Genomic DNA, 22589 nt, shown 5'->3' on the forward strand with positions numbered 1-22589 from the left:
ATTAAAGTAGTAACGAACATACGATATAATTTAACATGAAAATTTTCAAGGCATTTATTAATCACCGTAAAAATTACCAAATTGCTTTGATAATTTGATATCAAAGATTTTGCAAAATTTCAATATGCAATAATTTTCTACAAAAAAAATTAATATTAAATTATCATTATTAATTCTATGCGATGTCCAATACAATATCGAGCATTTATTGTAAATTAAAAGATCTATTTGTTCGTTGTAATTATTTTTAATCTTCGACAATTTCCAATTGTTCTAGATTATTATTGATATTTGTTGAAAGTTTATATTTGAAACTTTTTATGTCGTATATGTAATTTCAAGTGATTGATTGAGCTTTACATTAGATATAAGACAGGGATAAAGGTAGATGTACAACTTTTTTTTTTGTGATGAATACCTTCTTCTTAGTTCGTTCTTATCATCAGTCATTTTTTCCACTTTGAATCGAAACCTTCTTTTTTTTTTTTTTTATCTGTACAACCTCGACCTCATTTTATTATTCATACGTTTATCGTTATTGCATGAAGGAAAAAAAAACAGAAACGTATGATAGATTTAAAGGGGGAAAAAAAAAAAAAACAAAAAAATTTGAAAAGAAAAGAAAAGCGCAAAGGATTGATAATCCTTATTCTGTACGATTTAAAAACGTTAATAACGTTTTGATGATCCATTAATTTAATAATATAACATTAATTTCATATACTTTTTATTTTATAACATACCCGAAAAGATTGCATAATCAAAAATATGATATGATTTGAGGATTCGAATCTTTGATTAAGGATTGCATCTCGAAACATTCCTGTTCTTTGATTGTTCGTACGAAGATAATGTTTAATAATAAGTGCTTCTACTTCTATTTGTCTTTGATAAAAAAAAAAGAAAAAAAAAAAAAAAAAAACGAAAAAAAGAAAAAAAAACGAAAAGAAAAGAGAAAAAAAAACAAGAATCATAGAAAGCAATTGATACGTGACAATTTTTTTACGATTAAAAGAAAAAAACGGGGGAAAAGAAAATTATACATATATATATATATATACATATATATATATACATGCACTCAATGATTTGTCTACGAGCAAAGGAAAGTCTCTAATAAGTCTGAAAAATATTCACATTTCGTACGTTTGTAACTACTTTTCACGCGTTTTACGTGCTATATACGAGCTAAAACTTAAAACTCTACGAAGAAAGAAGAAAAAAAAAAAAAAATCGATAGAATAAAAAATCGTCGATCAGGAGATTGCAGTATGCATGCAACCAAACGAACACCGATAGCGTTGCGAATTCGTTTTTCCTTTTTGTATAAAAAAATGAAAGAAAAAGAAAAAGAAAAAAAAAAAAAGGTAAAAATAAGAATTAAAAAAAAAAAAGAAAAAAAAAGAAAAAAAAACCCAAAAAAGAAAAAAAGATAATTAAATAAGAAAAAAAAAAAAAAAAAAAAAAAAAAACGAAACGAACAGAAACAACCTAATCGCTAATTTAATTAGGACTGCGATCTTAATGATACGTTTATTACTAGATACCTCTATTCGTCCGTATGTTTGTAAGACTCTATGATAAGGCGCATAGGACAAACGAGAAACTCGTTATTGCCGCGTACATCACACAGAGCCGCAGTATTGAGAAATTTGTATAATTTATTTTTCCTTATGATAATATATATTACATTATATTATTAGCTTTTCCAAAATTACTAATTAAATAACTTCTCGTAAATATGATTAGGCCTCTCTCTCTATTAGAAATGAGATATACCATATAGTTCGTAACATTTGTATATGTATGTACCTGTAATCCATGTGCATTTATATAAATACATATGCGACAAAGCGTCTATTATTGTGTCTCACAATTAATTTCTAATACGTATACTTACGATGCTTTAAAAAGATACATATACATATACATATATATATATATATTATATACATATATATATATATATATATATATATTAACGTTGATATCTTCCCTTTGATTTCCGCATTTTTTCTGACATTAGCATATATCGGAATAAAAAACTGATGCCAGCCAATAAAACACCTACGATGATTCCCGTGCAAAGACCAAGAAAGAATTGAAAATCCTCGTAAAGGGTGTTTACGTTCGAAGATGCAACGAGAAATCTTTCCCGATCATCTTTCGTCCTGGCGACATAACGAACCCAATAAACCAATCTATCCGATGCTGGATTTAATCTGTCACGTATAGCTACAGAAATTCTTCTAGCATTTTCACGATAATCCATTGACGTATTAATCGTATTGATGAAATTAGTTATATCCTCACTGGTAAAAGATCGTCGATCATTATTATCATCGATTAAATGTGCGAAACCTAATTCGATGGCACGTGCAGCATTTTTAGATTCCTGTTTATCCCTTGGAAAACATATTACAGGAGAACCATGAAAGGCAATTTCTAATAATTCCATATCAGTGCAATGACTCAAAACTAAACGCGTTCGACCATTACCTATGAATTAATAATTTACAAATTATTATTTTTCATAGATTATATGAATTATTTCTTAAATATTAATTGTATGTACCTATGAGATCTTGTCTATCAACGTTTTGCCAGAGATAAAGATTTTCCGGAAGTTTTTTCTCTTCGTCAAAAATTGATTCACGAATTTTCCATACCACTGCTTGTCCCTGTCTACCCTGTGGCAATTTCTTAGCAATCTCTTCTATGAATGATTTATAATATTCCTCCAAAAGTACAACAATAGAACCAAGTCTATATTGAATGAGTAACTTTTGAAGTTCTCCTGGTAAAGGCTGTGATCCTCTACAATGATGACATCCAATCTGTGATAACGTTAATTTCTATGAATATTACAAATTAAATATACTTTTAACGTTGAATTTTAAACTCACCTCAACTAACATTTGCGTTAAAGAAGCAAAGTCCATACGTAAAATAGAATCTGCGCCCCATAATACTAAACGTACATCTGAATATAGATTATCTTGACTTATCTCTAAATTCGTTAAATATTTTTTAGCTATGTTAAAAGCCGGTGTAACATAATTGCTTTGAATATTAGACGATGTCGATCGCCATGCAAAATTCATAAATATTCTACGCCAAAAACTACCCTTTAAAATTGGCAAAGCCACGCCGGTACGTTCAAAGGCATAAACTTCTTCATAAGCATTTCTAGTTAATATAACAGGTATAGAATCGATCGATTTGATCCATGGTAATAAACATCCATCGTGCCTAAAAACAGAATAATTCAATGAAGAATATTATATTTTATAAATTAGAAAAGAAAAAAGGACGAATTTGACGACTAACCTCAAAGGAGGAAACAATGTAATCGTCGCTCGAAATTCTTGTACCTTTTGCGACAATTCTTGATCGTTGAATAAACTCTCACAGAATTTCAATGCATTGTCCTCCGGATAAATGGATTTCTCGTGAGGATCCTTTAAATGATAAACTTCAACGTCAATAAGATTCTCATGAAGATCGTCAGCGATATTTTCAGGTATAACCAATGTCACGTCGATACCCTGATCCGAAAGTGTGTTTGCGATTAAGGAAAGATCGTAACCATTTTCAAAACCAATAACCAAAACTGACAAAGGTGGTGCCGTTAAAGTTGAGCCATGAATGAAATCGACGAAAAAAATTGATGAAAAAATCCAAATGTACGTTAAAATGAACATCATTTTTTTTTTCATTATCGATGCTCAATCGTTTTTTCTTTTTTCTTCTTTTTTTTTCAACAGTTATGCAAACCAAGAGAACCTTTCCCTCCAACGATCGGCGTATAAAAGAATACGTCTTTAAAACGCATCGCACAATAAAAAAAAGAAGCGTATTCTATACGCGCAATGATACAACTATATAACGGCGTAGGAATATCATCGGTCTTTCAATAAAAGGTACGTTTAAAAAATGGCTCGACAAAACCGTCACATTACAATTGTTGTTTTAATGGGCGCGTCGTGTTTATATCTTCCGTTTAAACGTATACATCTATATAGATGACATTATATATATATATATGTATATGTATATGTATATATATACTTCTCTCTCTTTTTTTCTCTTTTTTTTCCACAATTCACTCGACAACGTTCCTCTTTCAAAATTAGAATTCTAAATGTTCCATCTATGATGGTCTTGATTACTTTATCCATATTTGTCGAGGTAGATGTAAAATATTCAAGTTTCTTCCTTGTTTTCTATTAAAACAATCAACGACATTGTTTGAAAAATTTTGATGACGTCCATTGAGGTGTTTTCTAAGAACGAAAACATAACGATTAACCTGACTTTTTGCACATTAATGTTGGCGCCATTGTAACAGCGCCATCTGAGACGATTTAACAATTTGAATTTATATCTGTGGCATACTTCACGTTATTGGAAAAAATGTAGTGCCGTTGAATCAACCAATGAATGACGATCTATAGAAAATATATATAAATATATGCAATAAGACTATATTACAAATCCCCATAAATGGGAAGGACCATCCCGATAAAGTTAAACAGAAGAAAGTTACTTCGTGTATTATGCGCAAGTTGATCTACGCAGGCGGTAATATATGAAACTAAATTACACAACTATTGTTAAAAACACATAAAAATAATATACAATATGGAAATAAAATTATGAACTACGCTCATTTACAAATGTTTTTTTATATAATCAATGAATATATTAAATAAAATATAATAAATAAAAACATTATACACTTATCTTATCTGCATATATGATATGTTCTCTGTTCTATACACAAATAGCATGATTTATAAAAACATCTTAAAAAAAAAAAACCTATAATATATTTTAATAATAGAATAGTTAAAAAATTGTTAAAAAATTTTTTTAACTGTATTAAATTTCTGGCTAGTTTTACCTCCATTTTTTTTTATTCAGAAAATCGTCTCACCTATGCGTAAGAAAGTTCTCTTCTAGATCGAAAAACTGTGATATCGTCTATGTCAATATATATCGGCCTTTTCTCCTATATATGCAATAAGGTATATAAAAGTAAACAATTGGACAACTTAATAACATGTTCATGAGAACTCTACTATTTGGATATAATAGGGTAATTCGTATGGTTTAGTTGGTAAAATGTTTTGTATCGTATTAACGTAATGTGCAACGGAAATAGGTGGGCTAACATTCTTTGCTATTGAATTTATGCCAAAACGAAAAGTGACGTATGTTGATTTATATTTGTTCATAATAAATTATTAAATTTTGTTATTACTTATTTCATACAGATGAACTGTAAAATATTAAAAATCTATTGAGCTTTATTTCCTTTGTATTTAAGCAAAAAAGATATTAATGTTATTGTATTAAAGTGTTGAAAAAGTGTAACTTAATATAAAATTATGAATTTTGGATTTGATCCTTCAAAAACTCAAGACAATGTCGCAACTACGACGAATGTGGCCACACCAACAGGTATATATACGTTAATCTTTTATTTTTTTAATTAATTATTATACATTTATATTATTATAGATTAAAAAAAAGAAACTCTATTGTAGTTAAATGAATATTATTAATGACAATATAAATATATTTAGGCTTCTCATTTGGCTTTGCCGGAGCTGGTGATGCAAGTAAACAAGTAACATCTGGGTTAACAGTAACACCAGTTCAAAATAAACCTGGTGGTTTTTTTGGATCTGGAATAACTACTCCAGGTCAAAGTACAAGTTTTACCTTTGGTAATACACCAAATACTTGTGCACCTACTATTGGAGCGACAATTACTCCAGTTACTGGATTTGGTGTATCTACATTGGCTAGTTCTACAGCAAATGCTAGTACTCCTAGTACTGTGGTACCTACAGGATTTAATCTACAGAGTACACCTACAGTGCTTACAGGTACCGAAGGTGCGCAAACCTCTGCAACAACTGGTATAAGTTTCGGAACACCAAGTTCTGTGCCATCTAGCACTACTGGATTTAATATTGGTGGTACTATAACTACCGCAACAACTACTACTACTCCTATTTTTACTTTTGGAAACCCAACTACAACAACACCCACCGTGACAGGATTGTCTCAAGATGCAGCAAAAACATCTACAATACAAACAGGATTTACGCCCACACCATTCACTACAGCAGGATTTGGACTAACTAATACACCTGCTGCTACCACAGCTACAGTATTTTCTTTAAATACTGCGACAACAACTTCAGCTGCGTCCATCTTTTCAATTGGTACAACTGCATCAAGCACTACTGGTTTTATGCTGAACAAAACTACATCTGTTACTGCACCTTCAAATGTTGCAACTGTTACTACTCATACCACTTTAGGAACTACAACCACGTAAGTAAATAAATGTGTCACTCTATGAAATAATAAAATTTTTAATATTAATATAAATGTATATTAATTGTTATCTTATTTAGAGTTAGTTCATCTGCCAATGCTATACAGCCAGGAGCTATTAACTTCTGTCAACTTGAAGAGTCCATTAACAAATGGACATTGGAATTGGAAGAACAAGAAAAAGTATTTGTAAATCAGGCAACACAAGTTAATGCATGGGACAAATTACTTATAACCAATGGAGAAAAAATAGTAACTTTAAATCAGGAAGTTGAAAGAGTTAAGCTTGAACAACAACAATTAGAACATGAATTAGATTATGTCGTATGTATTAATATCTTAATGATCATATAAATTATTCTATTAGAAGAAATGATCTAAATGTTTATTTTGATTTGCTAGGTTGGCCAGCAAAAAGAATTACAAGATTGTTTGGTACCACTTGAAAAAGAATTGGCATCATTATCTGTCTCAGATCCAGAAAGAGAATATACTTATCGTCTGGCAGAAAATATTGATACTCAATTAAAACAAATGTCAGAAGATTTAAAAGAGATAATAGAACATTTAAACGAAGCCAATCGAGTTCAAGATTCTAGTGATCCAATTGTACAGATTGGCAAGATTTTAAATGCACATATGAACAGTTTACAATGGCTTGATCAAAGAACAGCTCTTCTAACTCAAAAAATACAACAGATCGATCAAATGCATCAAAACTTCAGACAAGAAAACGAACGAAGTTTTAATTTAGCATATAATTAAATCATACTAAATGTTCTTTTTTGTTTTTGTTTTTTTTTTTTGTTTTTTTTTGTTTTTTTTTTGTTTTTTTACAATTCTATGATTCATTTCTATAAACAAAGAAACAATCATATCTTATATATTTTTGAAGAGGACTAAAAAAAAAAATTTGATTTAAAAAAAAAAGTAAAACAAATATACTTTTTATTTCATACCTTATATAATTTAATTAATTAATTTTTATATCGCAATCGCAGGAACAAAATAGCGAACTTTCAAATATCCTGCTAAATCTAAAAATAAATTCACTATTTTATTTTCCAATATATTACATCTTACGGAATTGGGATGAACAATGTCCCAAGATAAAAAGGTTAACAATTTTTTCACATCTATCGTAGCAGATATTGCAAAATTGTCTTCAGTTTGACCACTAGACCAAACCTGTAATCCTTGAAAGTGTGTCGACACATTCGCACTATCGGTTTCTACTCTTAATATGAACATACCAGTTTTATCGGCTGTTAATGTTAAATGTGAACTCATGTTTTTCATTCTTTCTACGATATTACGTAAATATTTAAGTTGTGGCATATCTATGGATATCTAAAATATTAGATTGATTGATTGATTGATTGATTAATATATAAATTACTTTATATTTGTAAAATGTAACTTACATCAAATTCTGGTATATCAGGCACTTTATAAGCAGCCCATTCTTTTCGTGGCACAACTCTTACTGGCACATCGTGAACACATTGTCTTGATTCCACGTTCGAAGATGATAATTCAATTTCAAACGTGAGACAAGGTTGTAGTTTGTTTGTTAATTTAATTTTTACACTCTTTGACTGTAAACGAAGAGAACTTAAACTCCTAGCGAGCATTGCCGATTCAAATTCTAAATAAATTTCATTTTGTTCTTCAGAAACGCCACTCATGATATATTCAGTAAAAAAATGACTTTGAGATAATTCTGCCCATAGAACGGGTATATTATCATAACCGATATTGAAAGAAATTTCGTCCGTAGTTAATCGTAAGATACATTGTTTTGATATTTTTGAAATGATAGTGACAATATCTGAAAGAAAAGATAAAAAAAAAAGTAAATTATATATATTTTTTTAAAACTGTTACGTCAAATCGACATTCCCGCCAAAATTTCTAATGCGATTAATTTCAACATCCTTTCATTTAAAAACATTTACTAGATTAAAATTATTTACGTAGCATTATTGTACGAATTTTTTCACCTTTCTTTACGTTTTAAAGTTTATTTAACGAATAATTAATATTTTAATAGTTACAATTTTTCTTTTTCTTTTTTTAAATTTTCATTTTTCGATCAAAACAAAATAATAGCTCTATTTGAGGTTATGTAACTTAATTATTACAAGATAAAGAATAAATTTAAAGAAACGTGAAAGATGCTTACTAGTAAAATCTCGCATAGCTGTAAGATCTATCATTCTGCATCTAAATTTCATCTTCTTAAGCTATACAATTTTATATTTTAATATAACTAAATCAGTAACATATAACAGAAAGAGAGATATTGTTTATATATTCTCGTCGATATATGTAGAGTTCAATTTATGAAATGCAACGCACATATACTATTGCCTTTAGTATGTATTTGTTTATTAAATTACAAATATGTGTGTTATGTGTACGTGTATTCTAATCTTGATCTAAACAAGATTCAAATGGAATATACGCAATAACATTTTAATCAAATCACTTTCAGAATAATTTTGAAATATATCCCATTCCTTTTGCTTTATTTTCATGAAATACTACCTGTATCAAAAGACAAAATCTGATTGGACGATACGATTAATACCGTATCGTTTGAAAAATAAAAAAAAAAAAAAAAAAAAAAAAAAATTCTCGAAACTTAATAAAACGATCGAAATAAATTTTCACATAAAAATTTAATGTACGTTCGATTTTTATCCTCTCCTCCCTTCCCCCTTTTCCCTTTATCCCTAATAAGTTGCATTGCGATTCGATATAAAATAATTCTAATAATTTCGTTAAATAATATCAAATAATTACGCAATTATTGCCACGTTGTTACAGTTGGAAAAAAATGTTTTCCAAAAATACAAACGATCTTTTCTCAATAATTTATTTCATATAATTTATTAACAGCAAAGATATTAGCAACGTGAAAATGATAACGTAAATCGATTTTCTTCGTAACGTACGAAGATTATTCTTGCACAAAACGACGTAACATGACGATCGATTAGCTAAAAGAGCGAATGGAACGACGACAACAGTGGCGGCGGCATCGTCATCGTTGTCGTTGTCATTGTTTGTCTTTACTGACGATTATCAATTTTCTTTTTCTTTAAATATGAAATATTCTCGAACAGCCAATAATATTTGTACCGTGTAAAAAAAATATCTACATTTTTAAACTCAAGGAATTTGTGATATATATATATATATATATATATATATATACATAATACGTGCATATACATGTATATATGTATATATATATATACATTTAATAGCATTGTGTGACGATATTGCGATAGAGAAAAAAGAAAGAGAAAGAAATAAAGAGAGAGAGAGAGAGAGAGAGAAAGAGAAAGAGAAAGAGAGACACATAGAGATATACAGTAAGGAAAAAAAAATTAAGATCTAATAGAAGTTGTGTAGGAGAAGAAGAGAATAGGAAATAACGAGAAAGACAGAGAAAAAGAGACAGAGAGAGAGAGGGAGAGAGAGAGAGAGAGAGAGAGAGAGAGAGAGATACACATAGGACAGGGATAGAGATTTTCGAATCCACGCTGAGAAGACTAGCTGGTTGGTTGACTGACTGACTGGACTGGACTAGCTAGCTAACTAGCTGCCTGGCTTTTTATCAATTTCGAGTGACACACGCCTAAAAGGATACCATTAATTATATTTAAGAAAGTGAAGATCTAGTAACAAGCGTGGAGGACAGTGGTGGAAGATCTGTTGGATAGGAGAACGACAGAGAGGAACAAGTCGATGAGGAGGAGGAGGGGGTGGAGGAGCAAGAGGAAAAAGAGGAAGTAACGCAATGGAGAATAGCGAAAAGGTGCGTACTGTTGGGAACATTGATGGCGAGGCACCATCTTCCACCGATAATTCCGATAGAGAAGAAAATTCTACGAGTTCTGGAAAGGAACAAGTTCGCATTTCAACCTCGGAAGATGATCCTTCTGTTACTACAACAGATGAAAATCGTGCTTCGACCTCGACAGACGAATCTACTGTTACGTCCGAGGACGATTACGGCTGTGAGCATTATAAACGGAAATCGAAGTTCGTGGTAATGATCCTTTCGTTTTGTTTTTTTTTCTTTCTTTTCTTTTTTTTTTTTTTTTTTTGTCTTCTCTTATTCTTAAAACATTCTCTTTTAAAATTTTTCTTCCTCTTTCTCTTTGTACACGATACGAAAATCATATTTTCTTTTTTTCATTTTACATTTAATCGATATCGATTGATAGATACATCCTTAATATATCTTACAATTATGTATTTAATAATATAATTCTGTTATACGTATAATTAAGTCAATTGGATTTAATACAATTTATCAAGGTATTCTTTTTATATATAATGGGTTTATTGAAAAAAAAAAAAATATATATATATATATATATATATATATATATTGGTTTTGTTAATCTATTCTTTTATTTTTATTATAGACGCCTTGCTGCAATAAGGTTTATACATGCCGGTTTTGTCACGATGAACAAGAAACTCATACTGTCAACAGGAAGGAAGTAACAGAATTAATATGTGTTCTTTGCGATACTCGTCAGCCTGTACAGGCTACATGTCAAAACTGTCATTGCCATTTTGGAAAGTATACATGTTTAGAATGCAATCTTTTCGACGACGAAGATAAGAATCAATATCACTGCGATGGCTGTGGAATATGCAGAGTTGGCGGACGGGATAGGTTCTTTCATTGTGCCAAGTGCAATATGTGTCTCCCAATTCAGCTACAAAATGGTCACACGGTATGCATCACAATAAAATACAATGGAATAATAAATGAAAAAAAAAAAAAAAAAAAAAAAAAAAAAAAAAAAGAAAAGAATGTAAAGAGAAAAAAATCAATGTATAAAATCAATAATATAAATCTAATTTTGATTGCAGTGCGTGGAAAATGTGTCACATGCAAACTGTCCCGTTTGCCTAGAAGATATTCACACAAGCCGTATTCCTTGTCATATCCCAGGTTGCGGACACTTGCTTCATCGGACTTGTTTTGAGGAATTGCTACATTATGGTCATTATGCTTGTCCCACATGTCAGGTATCTCTTTTAGATATGACAGACTTATGGAGATTTTTAGATATGGAAGTATCTTTAACACCAATGCCGGAGGAATACAGGGATTATAAAGCAGATATTTTATGCAAAGATTGTCATGAGGTGAGCAATAATAATTATTATATTGGTAATATTAAATATTTTGTGTCTATCATTATAATTAATTAATACGTGTTTTATAATAACTAATATAGTATTGTTAAAATTAGAAACAAAAGAAAAGGACATTCGATATACACTTCAATTTAAAAGATAAAAATTTGAACATTCATGATTCTGGCATAAAATAGACGATATTTTATATATAATTATTATAGAAAAATGATGTTTTAGGAATCTACTGTGAAATATCATGTCGTTGGATTAAAGTGTTTAAATTGCGGTAGTTATAATACTTGTAGAGTCAAGGGATCTCCATCACCAGGTAAAATATTAAATTTGTTATTATCTTACGATGAAAAAAAATTTGGAAATAAATTTTTTTGAGATAGTAATGTAATATTTTTTTTTTTCATTAGATGATAATGCTTTAGACGAGGCAGCTGGTGGTAGCAGTACAGATGACATGGAGCAATCTCAGAGATAGAGTTTTAAGTATTAAAAAATAAATTTATTAATTTGCAATAGAATGCAGAACAGAATTAATGAGGTTACTTTGGAACGCCATTTGGAGCAATGTTTCCTCAAAAGCAGCATTCCTTAATATATTCCATTTTCTTGTTGTTTAATGATATTTTGAGATTATTATTTCCAATTTAAAATTTAAAATAGATAATGACCATTAAAAGTCTTACAATATGTTCGCTGTTCATTTGTATGAGCATGTGTTAAATTTAGAACATAATAGGTACATTAATTAGTTCAATTTAAAATCATATTCAAATACATCAATATTGCTGAAATAAGCTTTATTGATCCAAATCTCATAGAAGCTTATATTCAAGGAGCTAAGGAAAAACTAAATGCCGATATTTACTTCTTCCTATTTGCTCTGCAATATTAATAATCTATATTTATATTCATCAAAGAGGCAAGGTACAAATTATGATCATAGTCCGGACAAAGTCAAAAGAAATATACCGGCATGTGCTCCAGTATTATGTATTTGAAACTGGTACGCATTGTTAATCATGATAATTATTTGTGGCTTGTTACTTTTAAATTGCATATATGTTAGACTGGAGGTAATATAACAGATCTTGTTATTTTTAAGTTGAACATGTACATTAGACCGAAGGTAATATATAAATTGTTTTTGTAATATTGTTCCTAGGTAGCAGAATTATCGGTAATATAATTCGTAAGCCATTATTATTTCTATAAATTTATGAATTCACATGACTGGCACTAAGAACAGCTAATATGGATAAGCTACTACTAAGAAATCTCTCATTGTGTGCAAATATTGCGAAAATGATTTCACATTTTCTTAAACGTTCTTATCAAAATAGTGTTTATTACATTTTTTATCTACAACACTTTTGATTTTGCAGTAATTGAGAAATTTTTCGAAACGTTCTGCATAAAAAGGAATAAAATTAGAGAAATAATAAATTTCTTTAATTCAATTTTTTATATCAAGGATCTTTTCTCGATTCTTATATCGTGCATTTACTTATTTCTCATAAAACACGTTCACAGTGCATGAAGTAAACATTTTCTATATTTGAATATAAAATAATATTAATAATTGAATTAATAGAATAATAACATTATGTCTCGAACGCTTCAAAATTGCGTAATAAATAATATTGAGTGGTAGCTAATTATCAGAAACTGATATAGTAATATTTTATGAGTTGATAGAAATCCATTAGAAAATTTTAATGTGTTTACGTTATGTGTTTTTATGAAATTAACAAATATTTTATTAGATATATATGTATATTGGACGTATTAGTTTCTGTTATTCCGCTCGTTGGTACGAATAAGTGCAATTATATCCCTATATCAGAGATGTCAAACTCCGATGTTAATGTGAGTATAAGTGATCGACTTATTGAAAGTTTATTAATTATGTTCATAATGACGCAGTAATTTTTATTTCATTCAAGAACATTTATGCTCATAAGGATGTAGTTTGACACTATTGCCTTATTCGTATCTAGTTAAATTAAATAAATATGCATATATATATATATATATATATATATATATATATATATATGTATATATATTTCAATGTAGCACACACATACACAGAATGTCGTACGGCATCTGTAGATCAGGTACACTTTAGTCGTATTATATCAATCAGCAAAAATTACGTGGTGTTTCACGCGTGTCATTCTTCTTTGACGCACTTGTATCGAATAATTATAAAATACTTTTACTACGTTAAACACCGTATATAGCAATTAAAAATATCTTCAAATTATAGTGCATGTTAAACATCGCGAGAATTCGATTCAACAAGATACGTATACTCGCGTTGCTCATTAGTCGAATATATGTAGATTATTCCTCGAGATATCATTTACTTTGAACTTATTATACAAGGTAAAACAAACTTCTTTTGTTTATACCATTTATCCATTCCAATTCATTCCAAGGCACGCCGTAAAGAAGATAATATGTGGCACATATTGCAAAATTTTTAATTTTGATGTAGCACATTTCATATCTATTATGGCACCATCCACAAAGCTTCCCTTTGTGGATTTGTTTTCTTCATTTTTTCTCTTCAGCCAAAGTAAAACACATAGATTTTATTGTAACTATCGTTATGTTTTTATTATTCATTTGTAAATTAAATACCAGTTACAAAGGCTCTTTGTACATAACGGCCGCAATATAATGCTTTTGTTTTATATTATATATAATATAGTATTATATCAAATAAAAATTGATTATCATTCAATTTTATCCCCATTTCAAGAGAAAAAAAGAGAGATCTCTTTACGCCGTACTTCCCTTTTCTTTTGTTTCTTTTTTTTTTTTTGTTTCTTTTGCCTTTTGAAAATTAAGATTACTTCGTCGAGAAAAATGCTCGTTTGTTTGGACGATAATTATAGATAGAGAAAAAAATGACAGAGAGAGAATTTGTTTTTGGTTGTTTGTGAATAAATATAACCGCAATAATAATAATAATATTTATATTCGTCAGGGAAAATAGCAAAATAGGAAACGAAAAACTCTTGCACATAATTTTTTCTTACCTCCCTTAAAAATTTTCGTTATATATCAAGGAAAAATAATGACAACCAAAAATAAACCCTATAAAAGTAATTGCATTGTCTTGCGTTTGTTTTCTTTTGTTTTTTGTATTTTTTATTTCTTTTTGTTTTTTTTTTTTTTCCTTTTTTTTTGTAACCAAAACAACATTATCACGCTGTAACAACTTTTCGTTTTTTCTTCATTTTTTGCGGAAGCAAAGGATCATCCTGTCTCATTTTCTCTTTTCGTTCTACTATCTTACATATATAATTTTTTTTTTTTTAAATGCAATAAAAAATAAAAGCGTTGGTAAAGCGTGAACCTTTCTCTCTTTCCTCTTGATACGACTTTCCCACCTTAATTATTTTTTTTCGTTAATCGACACACTCGACAATTACGGCAGAATTCCTTAAACGGAAGTGCCTAATTAGATTAACTCCGACTAGTTTTAACGTAATGATTTTTTTTCTTTATCCTTTTGTTCGGTTGTTTGTTTATTTATTTATTTATTTATTATTATTATTATTTTTTTTTGTTTGTTTTTATTTATTTTATTTTTTTTGTTTTTATTTATTTTTATTTTTTTTTTTTTTCTTAATATTTCTTTTTGTACCGCAAGTTACAATTAAGCTCCCTGTGCTCGCCGTCCCCCAGTTTCCAATTCTTCGAAGATTCATTATTTCCACCTCAGTAAAGGAAGATCAGAAAGAGAAGAAAAAAAGATTTTTAGATCTTCCAAGGAAGATCTAAAAATTTAGAGACCGAGGACGTAAAGGTAGAAAGCCGTGATTGCTAAGAAATCGACGGGCCGCGCGTGTCATTTCTAATTGATCACGCGTACGCCCGCAAGCCACCGTGGCCCACTGCGTTTCCAAATGTAACTGCAAAAAATTAATACAATATACCATTAATAATATACAAAAATTTATACAATATAATATTAATATATTATTAAAGTGTATAATATTGTTTATTTGGTGTTTATAAGTATTTTTCAATATCGAAACACGAAAAGAAAAAACATATCAATAATCATTCATTGCACAGCGATTTAAAAGAGAAACATCGTTATACCAATAAGCATGTATTTGCTTTAATGTATTTTCATTCCGTTGGATCCAAAATGGTAAATGTAAAAAAATAAAAACATTTCTTATTGTCATTTACACATTTTCGTTTGTTTGCCCAATTGAAATTGTTGTGTACCTAGGAAATCGAAGTTTCAAGATCGCTGTATATTGTTGATGATAGATGGAGGATGATGATGATGAGGATGAGGATGAGGATGAGGATGATGATGATGATGATGATGATGATGATAATGATGATGATGATAATGATGATAATGATGATGATAATGATGATGATGATGATGATGATGATAATGATGAAAACAAATCGAAGAGGAATCAGAGAAGGATTAGAACAGTAAGATGGAGAACTCACCTTGGCACGTTTAACCGGCCTCAGAGGTAGAGGGCTGAGGATACAACAGGGGCTGTCGAGCGCGTCGAACGTGATTGCCCTCTTGGCATTGGGCTTCCGTTGAACGGACAACAAGTCGTGGGAAGTCTGGAAAGGATAGACACACTAGCTACAGCCGGCGATCGAGAAATGAAATTAGAAAATGCACCTACGTAGAGATACTGTATTACAAAAAAAGAAAAAAAAAAGAAAAAAAAAAACAAAGAAAAAAGGGGGAAAAGATAAAAAAAAAAAGATTTCTTTTTATCAGTAACGAATAAAAGTTTATAAATAAATAGGCAGACAGATTTTCGGAGTCGGTCTAAAAAAAAAAAGAAAATAAAATCACAAAACCCGTTCGTTCAACATGATTGCTTTAACAATTTTTTTTTCGAACTTCTATCTTTTTTTCCTCTCATTCGCACGCTTGTTACTCGCATTAATAAATATTATTATATCGTGGATTGGTACGATGATATGACTAGGCCTTTTTGTGAATATTTTTTTTTGTTCTTTCTTTCTTTTTTTTTTTTTCACGGGTTTTAAATCGTTTCAATTCGTATAATCGTGCATAATTTTTTGTTTTATATTACAACATAGCCGCATACAAAGATATCTTTGGATTGTTTGTTGCGTTTGTTTGTTGGGTCATCAAGGACAGGACTGGGGTACTTTAGTACGCTAGGCCAGGCCTGTATAATAATAATAATAATAATATAAAAGGACGTCCCTTTAAGTTAGTACAAACATGCGGCAAATTAACATGTTGCTAATAATATATATATACATATACATATATATATATTAATATATACATTATATATATACATATACATGTACGTATATATATATTTTTTCTAATAAAGAAAGAGTCCCGAATATACATAATATATATAATATATAATATATAATATATTAAATAAATATGGGAATACTATGTATACGATCATACAAAGAACTTTGGATGTCGCTGTTTAAAAACGAAGAAGTCGCTGATCTGATTTTTGCAACGATTTTATTATCCTCTAAGTATTCTTGAGAATAGTTACTTTTTATTTTTATTCTTTTTTCTTTTTTTTTTTTTTTTTTCGAATAAGAAATTTATCAAAGGTAACATATAATTTAATACAACTTAATTTATACAAATACAAATCTGTCACTCCCTTTCTTTTCTTTTCGATACAAATAATGAACATGATAAAAAAGAAAAAAAGAAAAACGAGCGAAACAAACAAAAAACGAAACAAGGTTGACTATGATCAGCTTTGAAAATAACGACATTGTTTAATCGATATTGAAAATTAAGAAAAAGGAAAAACCATTTATAGATACAATATTTTTATATTATAATTAAGATTTAAGTACTTTTAGGTTGGTTCTTTTTTCTTATTGTTTTTTATTTTATTTTTTTTTGTTTTCTTTTATTTTATTTCATTTTATCCTTTTTTTTTATTAGTTTTTTTTTTTTTTTATTTTCTTTTTATTTTCTTAAGCAAGACCATCATATTTCGACAGCCAACGTAATCAAACAATTTAAGTGTGTTCTTTTTCCCTCAGTGTTATAACTACAAAAATTAATAATAACTTTATAAATATTATTAGTTTATAAATATTTAACAGGGACAAAAGCAATCGCGTTATTAGAAATAAGTTAATATAAATATAACGTATGACTTTCACGTTATGCTCGTTAGTCACTGTTATTTTTATACTTTGAAAGATAAAACTAACAAGAAACTAATAAATCTTTGGATTGGGCGATGTTAAGCGGCGCCAAAAAAAAAAAAAAAAAAAAAAAAAAAAAAAAAAAAAAAAAAAAAAAAAAAAAAAGAAAAAAAAAAAAAAAAAAAAAAATATATTAAAATCACTTAAATAAAACGCGAACGAAGAAACACTTGAAGGACTATGATTTCTTTCATTGGTTTTCTCGATTAAATAATAACAACAACAAACGAGAATGAACAATTGGCATTAAATATATAAGAAAAAAAAGAAAGAGAGAGAGAGAGAGAGAGAGAGAGAGAGAGAGAGAGAGAGAGAGAGAGAGAAATAAAAATTGATAAAGAGACAAGTAAAAAAACAAAAAAAAAAAGAGAGTAGAAGAAGAAAGAAAAGAAAAGAGAGACAGGCGAAATGTTAAAAAAGGAAAAATTAAGAAGGCCGGCTAGCGTGTCTAAAGGCGATTGGTGCGGGAATAATACCAGGATAGGGCTGGTTGGGTTTGAACTTGACTTTGATTTTGGATTCGTTGCTCTACCTTCACGGGACTTGGACCTGCTGTTAAGAAACTATCTTCTAATGCCATGGACGCTGGCGAGAACAGTACTGAAGTGTCCAAACTTTTGCTCTACAAAATAAAAAGAAATGAACAAAACGAAAAATAAAAAAGGCAACATAAAGCTTATTATAATTTAATAAACGTTAAACATATATTTTTTAAATAAATCTTACTGGCGTTTCAACGACAAAACTCATGTCGGTGTTGTCATGGGGTACATTTGCCCATGCTTGACAGAGAGCTTTCCGTGCCCTTTTTCCACCAGGAGCACTGTTCTCTTTACCTCGCCGCCTTGTAGTGCAATATCCAGAATCCTGAAGGATGTTGCTCGTACTCGCTAGACTCTCGCGATCAGTTTCTTGTTTAATTATCTCAGTTAAGGCATCTAAATGGCTAGGTGTAGCAGGTAACTGTGTAGTCACGCCACTTCGTCGCTCGAGCTCAGCTAGAGCATTTTTAAAGGGCGTTGGCGTTCTTGGTGTATTACCATCTAAATATTTCAAGGAATGATTTATAAATTCAAATAACTGACGAGTAATTTTATTATTGTAATATATATATATATATAGTTTTCGGTTTTAATAAATTTACCATTTTGACTTCGTCGCAAACCCGTCGGCTGTGGCGTCGTGAGAGGACCAGGGCTACCAGTTTTTGGAGTACTTGCTCGGGGCCAAGTGGATGTTTCAGGACTTAGACTATTTAAGAATTGTGAAGGACTGAATGGAAGTTGTTTTATAGGAGTAGATGGCGTGGTATTGCCATTATGCGTCTGTTGACCGGTTATTATCAAATAATCCGATTGATTCCCACTATCGGGAGTTTCCGTTCTCTGTGGTATCGTTTGAATATTTCGTCGTCTACGCAATATCGGCGGGGGGCTGCTTTTCTCTCTTTCAGTTAGATGAGTCGAGGTCTCTTCCAAATCGGGCATTGGAAGTAATCTTATCTCAGCGTTCCTTGAATCCACAGTTTCATTTTGCAATTCCATACCGAAATATCTGTAAGAAGGAGGAGAGGTAAAAAATATTTTTATACGTAACATTGAAAATAAAATAACAATTGGTGAAAATAAACGACAGAATCGCTTAACCGATTTGACTAATTATTTATTTACTTTGTAAATGGCGAAATATCTTCCGTTTTCACTCTCGAAGAAGGATCCGTTCGTCTATTAGTAGAAGAAGAGGAGGATTCGATCTCCCTTTCTTTCGTATTACTCCGTTCACGTTCTTGCACGGAATGAATATACGAATGTCCATTGTTCTGTTGCTCCCACACACCAACCCAATCTAAAGATTCCATCTTTACCGATTGTGTGGAGTTAGTATTATTCGTAGATAAAATTAAACCATTGTCGTTACTGCTAGACGCACTCTTCGTTCTTCCATTTCCAATACACATTTCTTCGTCCATTGAGATAAGATCCTTTCGCGTCGTTATAGTTTCCGACGCTTTCCTCCTACCTCTTCCTACAAATGTTCATACGATCGAATCAATTTTAACTTACATTTTTTTTATGTAAAAAAAAAAAAAAAAAAAAAAAAAATGATATATATCGTGAATATTGTTACCTCGAGTACCAACGGTGCATCTTCCTTCCTCAGCTTCATACTTTCTTCTCATTGTACTATTCCAATGATTTTTTATCGCATTATCAGTTCTCCCGGGCAAAAGTTTGGCGATCTTCGCCCATTGATTACCGACCCTACGATGTGCCTCAACTATTATCTTATCCTCTGCCTCGGTCCACGCGGTTTTCTTAATTCCCGGATTCAAATGATTATGCCATCTTTCACGACACTGTTTGCCAATACGGCCTTTCAGATGTCGCGCGATAAGGGTCCACTTTTTAGGGCCATATCTTTCAACTAGCTCGACAACTTTTTCGTCCTCCTGCAAGAAAAAGAAAATTACAAAAAAAAAAAAATACTTTAGAGATGAGAAATCTCGAGAGAGAGAGAGAGAGAGAGAGAGAGAGAAAAGAAGAAAAAAAAAAGAAAAGAAAAAAGAAAAATCTTCGTGGAAAGGAAAATCCACGATGGTCGTCGTAATCGCGACCGGTCCGACCAAGCCTGAGAAGAATTCAAAGGAATTCTCTTCTGTTAGAAGGGATAAGACAGAGAAAAGAGAGAGAAAGAGAAAGAGAAAGACAGAGAGGGGGGGGGGGGGGGGGGGGGGAGAGAGGGAGAGAGAGAGAGGAAAAAAAAGATAGAGAGGAAAACTGTGACCAGGATAAATGATCTTATGAAAGAAGAAGAAATAAAAGAATATACAAGGGAAAATTCCAAGACATCAAAGTTTAATTATCTATTCAAGATTTGTAATTTGAAATCCAAATTAAAAACAAAAAAGGCTATTACTATGTATTACTATGTATTACTATAACAATTGAAATGAAAATTAAAATTTTCGAAACTACTGATCTCTCGAATTTTTACAAATATATATATATACATAGAAAGATAAAAAGAATAAGAGAGAAAGAGATGAAGAGAGAGAGAGAGAGAGAGAGAGAGAGAGAGAGAGAAAAGAAGAAAAAAAGGGAAACATAAAGAAAAGAGAAAAAGAAAACTAGGTAAAGTCTAAGAGAGAGCCAATACGAGGTCGAGGAGTCTTGGGGGAAAGAAAAGGGGCTTTGTAAGTGACCGCAAAGAAGGAAAGATGGATGAAGCGAGAGCCATGAGAGCACGTACCCACACTTTGGAATCGTTCATAAATCTAGGCAACGTTTTGCTCGACATAATATTATATATATATATATATATATATATATATATATATATATATATATGTATATACTCCCATATGTATATACATATATTAATAAGATTGAACGTTCCCAATTATTCCTCTTTTACTTTTACTTCTTCTTTTTCTTCTTCTTTTTTCTTCTTCTTTTTTCCTCTTATATAGATTAAAAGACATGACAATTTTGTTATTAAACGATAATATACGAATATCTTAATAATGTTATTTAAAAAGAGAAACTGCATTATCGACTGAGTCGATTCGAAGTCACTCGTTCGAATTGCCCTTGGCTGTTGCCAAGTGCATTGGCACGGGACCTGACGACGACGCAGCATCTCCGTGACCGTAGATCTTTTTTTCTTCTTGCATACCCCCCACCGAGTCTACCCGGCAAAGTTCTCGCGTAGGCGGTTGGTAACTATGTTTGTTACGTTCGTATATATGTATATACTGTTCTGTTACCCAGTAACGAAAGTAAGGATTCTCTGTTCTATAGAGGAAAAAAAAAAAAAAAAAGAAAAGAAAAAAGAAAAAAAAAAGGAAAAAAAAAAAAAGCAATCTATTCCCCAGAGTTTTCTTCTTGTCCTTTGAAAATCTCTCATTGAGAGATTACACCATGAACGGGACTTACATCTTCAACGAAAGTGGTCCGTCACTTTTACTTTACTTTTCTTTTCTTTTCTTTCCTTTTCTTTTCTTTTTTTTCTCTTGCAATGAAAGAGTGAAAAAAGAAAAAAATAGAAAAAAGAAAATGATTTACAAAGGCAAAAATTTTCTGTACGGAATACAGCGGAACATTTTAAATAGTTACTAAAATATCTGATTCAGTCGAAAGATTTTTCTTTGAAACAAGTTGTTAAATATAAAAGGACCAAGTTTTACTTAGTAAGAAATGTTGAAAGAGCATTGAGATAAAGTCAGGTACAGAAAGACAGGAAGAGAGAGAGAGAGAGAGAGAGAGAGAGAGAGAGAGAGAGAGAGAGAGAGAGAGAGAGAGAGAGAGAGAGAGAGAGAGAGAGAGAGAGAGAGAGAGAGAGAGAGAGAGAATGTACAGAGAGAAAGAGAGGAGGGAAGGAGAAAAAGAAAACTGAAGGATTTTAAAGAGAACGGTCGAATATTTTACATTAAGAAACTGTACAGACTGTGACGAATGAATTCTTTTCCCACGTGCAGTTCCATCCTTACCTCCTTGGTCCAAGGGCCCTTGATTAATTCCGGATTTACTACTTTCGCCCATCTTTGTTGACATTGAACGTCGCTCCGTTCGGGAAAATGAGCAGCTATATTGTCCCATCGTAATCCATTCTGTTCAGCGTTACTGACCAGCTGCTTCAACAAAGCATCCTGCGACAAAACAGACGAATTAATGGAGATTCGTATGACTGATTGTTTAATTATAAATTCAAATGGAATCAAAAAAAGAAACGACCAAAAAAAAAAAAAAGAAAAAGAGAGAAAAAAAGACATTTATAGTCGATAATTATTATTTGTGTAAACTTTGAAAAAA

General features: G+C 30.6%; 5 protein-coding genes across 11 annotated transcripts in view; 2 read left to right on the forward strand and 3 right to left on the reverse strand.

Annotated features, from left to right (window-relative positions):
- Positions 1-1909: 1909 nt before the first annotated feature.
- On the reverse strand, positions 1910-4297 carry LOC124949350 (UDP-glucuronosyltransferase 2B4-like). The gene is made up of 4 exons (XM_047494292.1): positions 3331-4297; positions 2907-3252; positions 2576-2837; positions 1910-2499 (listed from the first exon to the last, which is right to left on the reverse strand). The coding sequence occupies exons 1-4, from the start codon at positions 3717-3719 to the stop codon at positions 1979-1981; spliced, it is 1518 nt and encodes a 505-aa protein (XP_047350248.1). The 5' UTR covers positions 3720-4297; the 3' UTR covers positions 1910-1978.
- Positions 4298-5128: 831 nt separating this feature from the next.
- On the forward strand, positions 5129-7205 carry LOC124949351 (nuclear pore glycoprotein p62). The gene is made up of 4 exons (XM_047494293.1): positions 5129-5466; positions 5592-6351; positions 6435-6678; positions 6757-7205. The coding sequence occupies exons 1-4, from the start codon at positions 5394-5396 to the stop codon at positions 7117-7119; spliced, it is 1440 nt and encodes a 479-aa protein (XP_047350249.1). The 5' UTR covers positions 5129-5393; the 3' UTR covers positions 7120-7205.
- A 21-nt stretch (positions 7206-7226) lies between these two features.
- Positions 7227-9538, reverse strand: LOC124949356 (checkpoint protein HUS1). The gene is made up of 3 exons (XM_047494302.1): positions 8540-9538; positions 7779-8185; positions 7227-7704 (listed from the first exon to the last, which is right to left on the reverse strand). Exons 1-3 carry the CDS (start codon positions 8589-8591, stop codon positions 7339-7341), a joined length of 825 nt encoding a protein of 274 aa, XP_047350258.1. The 5' UTR covers positions 8592-9538; the 3' UTR covers positions 7227-7338.
- A 215-nt stretch (positions 9539-9753) lies between these two features.
- On the forward strand, positions 9754-14657 carry LOC124949355 (RING finger and CHY zinc finger domain-containing protein 1). 2 transcript variants are annotated; one of them, XR_007101051.1, is made up of 5 exons: positions 9754-10417; positions 10800-11117; positions 11257-11535; positions 11643-11857; positions 11952-12012. XR_007101051.1 is itself a non-coding variant. In XM_047494301.1 (5 exons), exons 1-5 carry the CDS (start codon positions 10166-10168, stop codon positions 12017-12019), a joined length of 1008 nt encoding a protein of 335 aa, XP_047350257.1. In that variant the 5' UTR covers positions 9755-10165; the 3' UTR covers positions 12020-14657. The 2 variants fall into 2 exon arrangements, 1 of the variants encoding a protein (XP_047350257.1); XM_047494301.1 differs by having other exon boundaries at positions 9755-10417; positions 11767-11857; positions 11952-14657.
- LOC124949354 (transcriptional activator Myb) overlaps positions 14140-22589 on the reverse strand; it is a 38771-nt gene continuing 30321 nt past the window's right edge. For 4 of the 6 annotated variants that reach the window (XM_047494298.1, XM_047494297.1, XM_047494295.1 and 1 more), the window contains 8 exons: positions 22268-22426; positions 19906-20227; positions 19449-19803; positions 18923-19332; positions 18505-18821; positions 18311-18400; positions 16036-16161; positions 14171-15470 (listed from right to left, as the gene is read on the reverse strand). In XM_047494298.1, the coding sequence (XP_047350254.1) occupies positions 15336-15470; positions 16036-16161; positions 18311-18400; positions 18505-18821; positions 18923-19332; positions 19449-19803; positions 19906-20227; positions 22268-22426 (1914 nt within the window). In that variant the 3' untranslated portion in view covers positions 14171-15335. Of the gene's footprint in view, positions 15471-16035; positions 16162-18310; positions 18401-18504; positions 18822-18922; positions 19333-19448; positions 19804-19905; positions 20228-22267; positions 22427-22589 lie in introns of all 6 variants that reach the window. The other 2 variants (XM_047494299.1, XM_047494300.1) reach the window with 2 other exon arrangements.

The sequence above is a fragment of the Vespa velutina genome, chromosome 5 (genome assembly GCF_912470025.1).
Source record: "Vespa velutina chromosome 5, iVesVel2.1, whole genome shotgun sequence".
Classification (NCBI taxonomy): domain Eukaryota; kingdom Metazoa; phylum Arthropoda; class Insecta; order Hymenoptera; family Vespidae; genus Vespa; species Vespa velutina.

Excerpts from the sequence above, each read along its gene's own strand:
- LOC124949350 (XM_047494292.1), bottom strand. The coding sequence starts at position 3,719 with ATGAAAAAAAAAATGATGTTCATTTTAACGTACATTTGGATTTTTTCA. Across the intron at positions 3,253-3,330 it reads ACATTGTTTCCTCCTTTGAG|GCACGATGGATGTTTATTAC; the intron begins GTTAGTCGTCAA and ends TTCTGTTTTTAG. Across the intron at positions 2,500-2,575 it reads TGATAGACAAGATCTCATAG|GTAATGGTCGAACGCGTTTA; the intron begins GTACATACAATT and ends ATTAATTCATAG.
- LOC124949351 (XM_047494293.1), top strand. The coding sequence starts at position 5,394 with ATGAATTTTGGATTTGATCCTTCAAAAACTCAAGACAATGTCGCAACT. Across the intron at positions 6,352-6,434 it reads ACTTTAGGAACTACAACCAC|AGTTAGTTCATCTGCCAATG; the intron begins GTAAGTAAATAA and ends TATCTTATTTAG. Across the intron at positions 6,679-6,756 it reads AACATGAATTAGATTATGTC|GTTGGCCAGCAAAAAGAATT; the intron begins GTATGTATTAAT and ends TTGATTTGCTAG.
- LOC124949356 (XM_047494302.1), bottom strand. The coding sequence starts at position 8,591 with ATGAAATTTAGATGCAGAATGATAGATCTTACAGCTATGCGAGATTTT. Across the intron at positions 8,186-8,539 it reads AGCTATGCGAGATTTTACTA|ATATTGTCACTATCATTTCA; the intron begins GTAAGCATCTTT and ends CTTTTCTTTCAG. Across the intron at positions 7,705-7,778 it reads CTGATATACCAGAATTTGAT|ATATCCATAGATATGCCACA; the intron begins GTAAGTTACATT and ends CTAATATTTTAG.
- LOC124949355 (XM_047494301.1), top strand. The coding sequence starts at position 10,166 with ATGGAGAATAGCGAAAAGGTGCGTACTGTTGGGAACATTGATGGCGAG. Across the intron at positions 11,536-11,766 it reads TATGCAAAGATTGTCATGAG|GAATCTACTGTGAAATATCA; the intron begins GTGAGCAATAAT and ends ATGATGTTTTAG. Across the intron at positions 11,858-11,951 it reads CAAGGGATCTCCATCACCAG|ATGATAATGCTTTAGACGAG; the intron begins GTAAAATATTAA and ends TTTTTTCATTAG.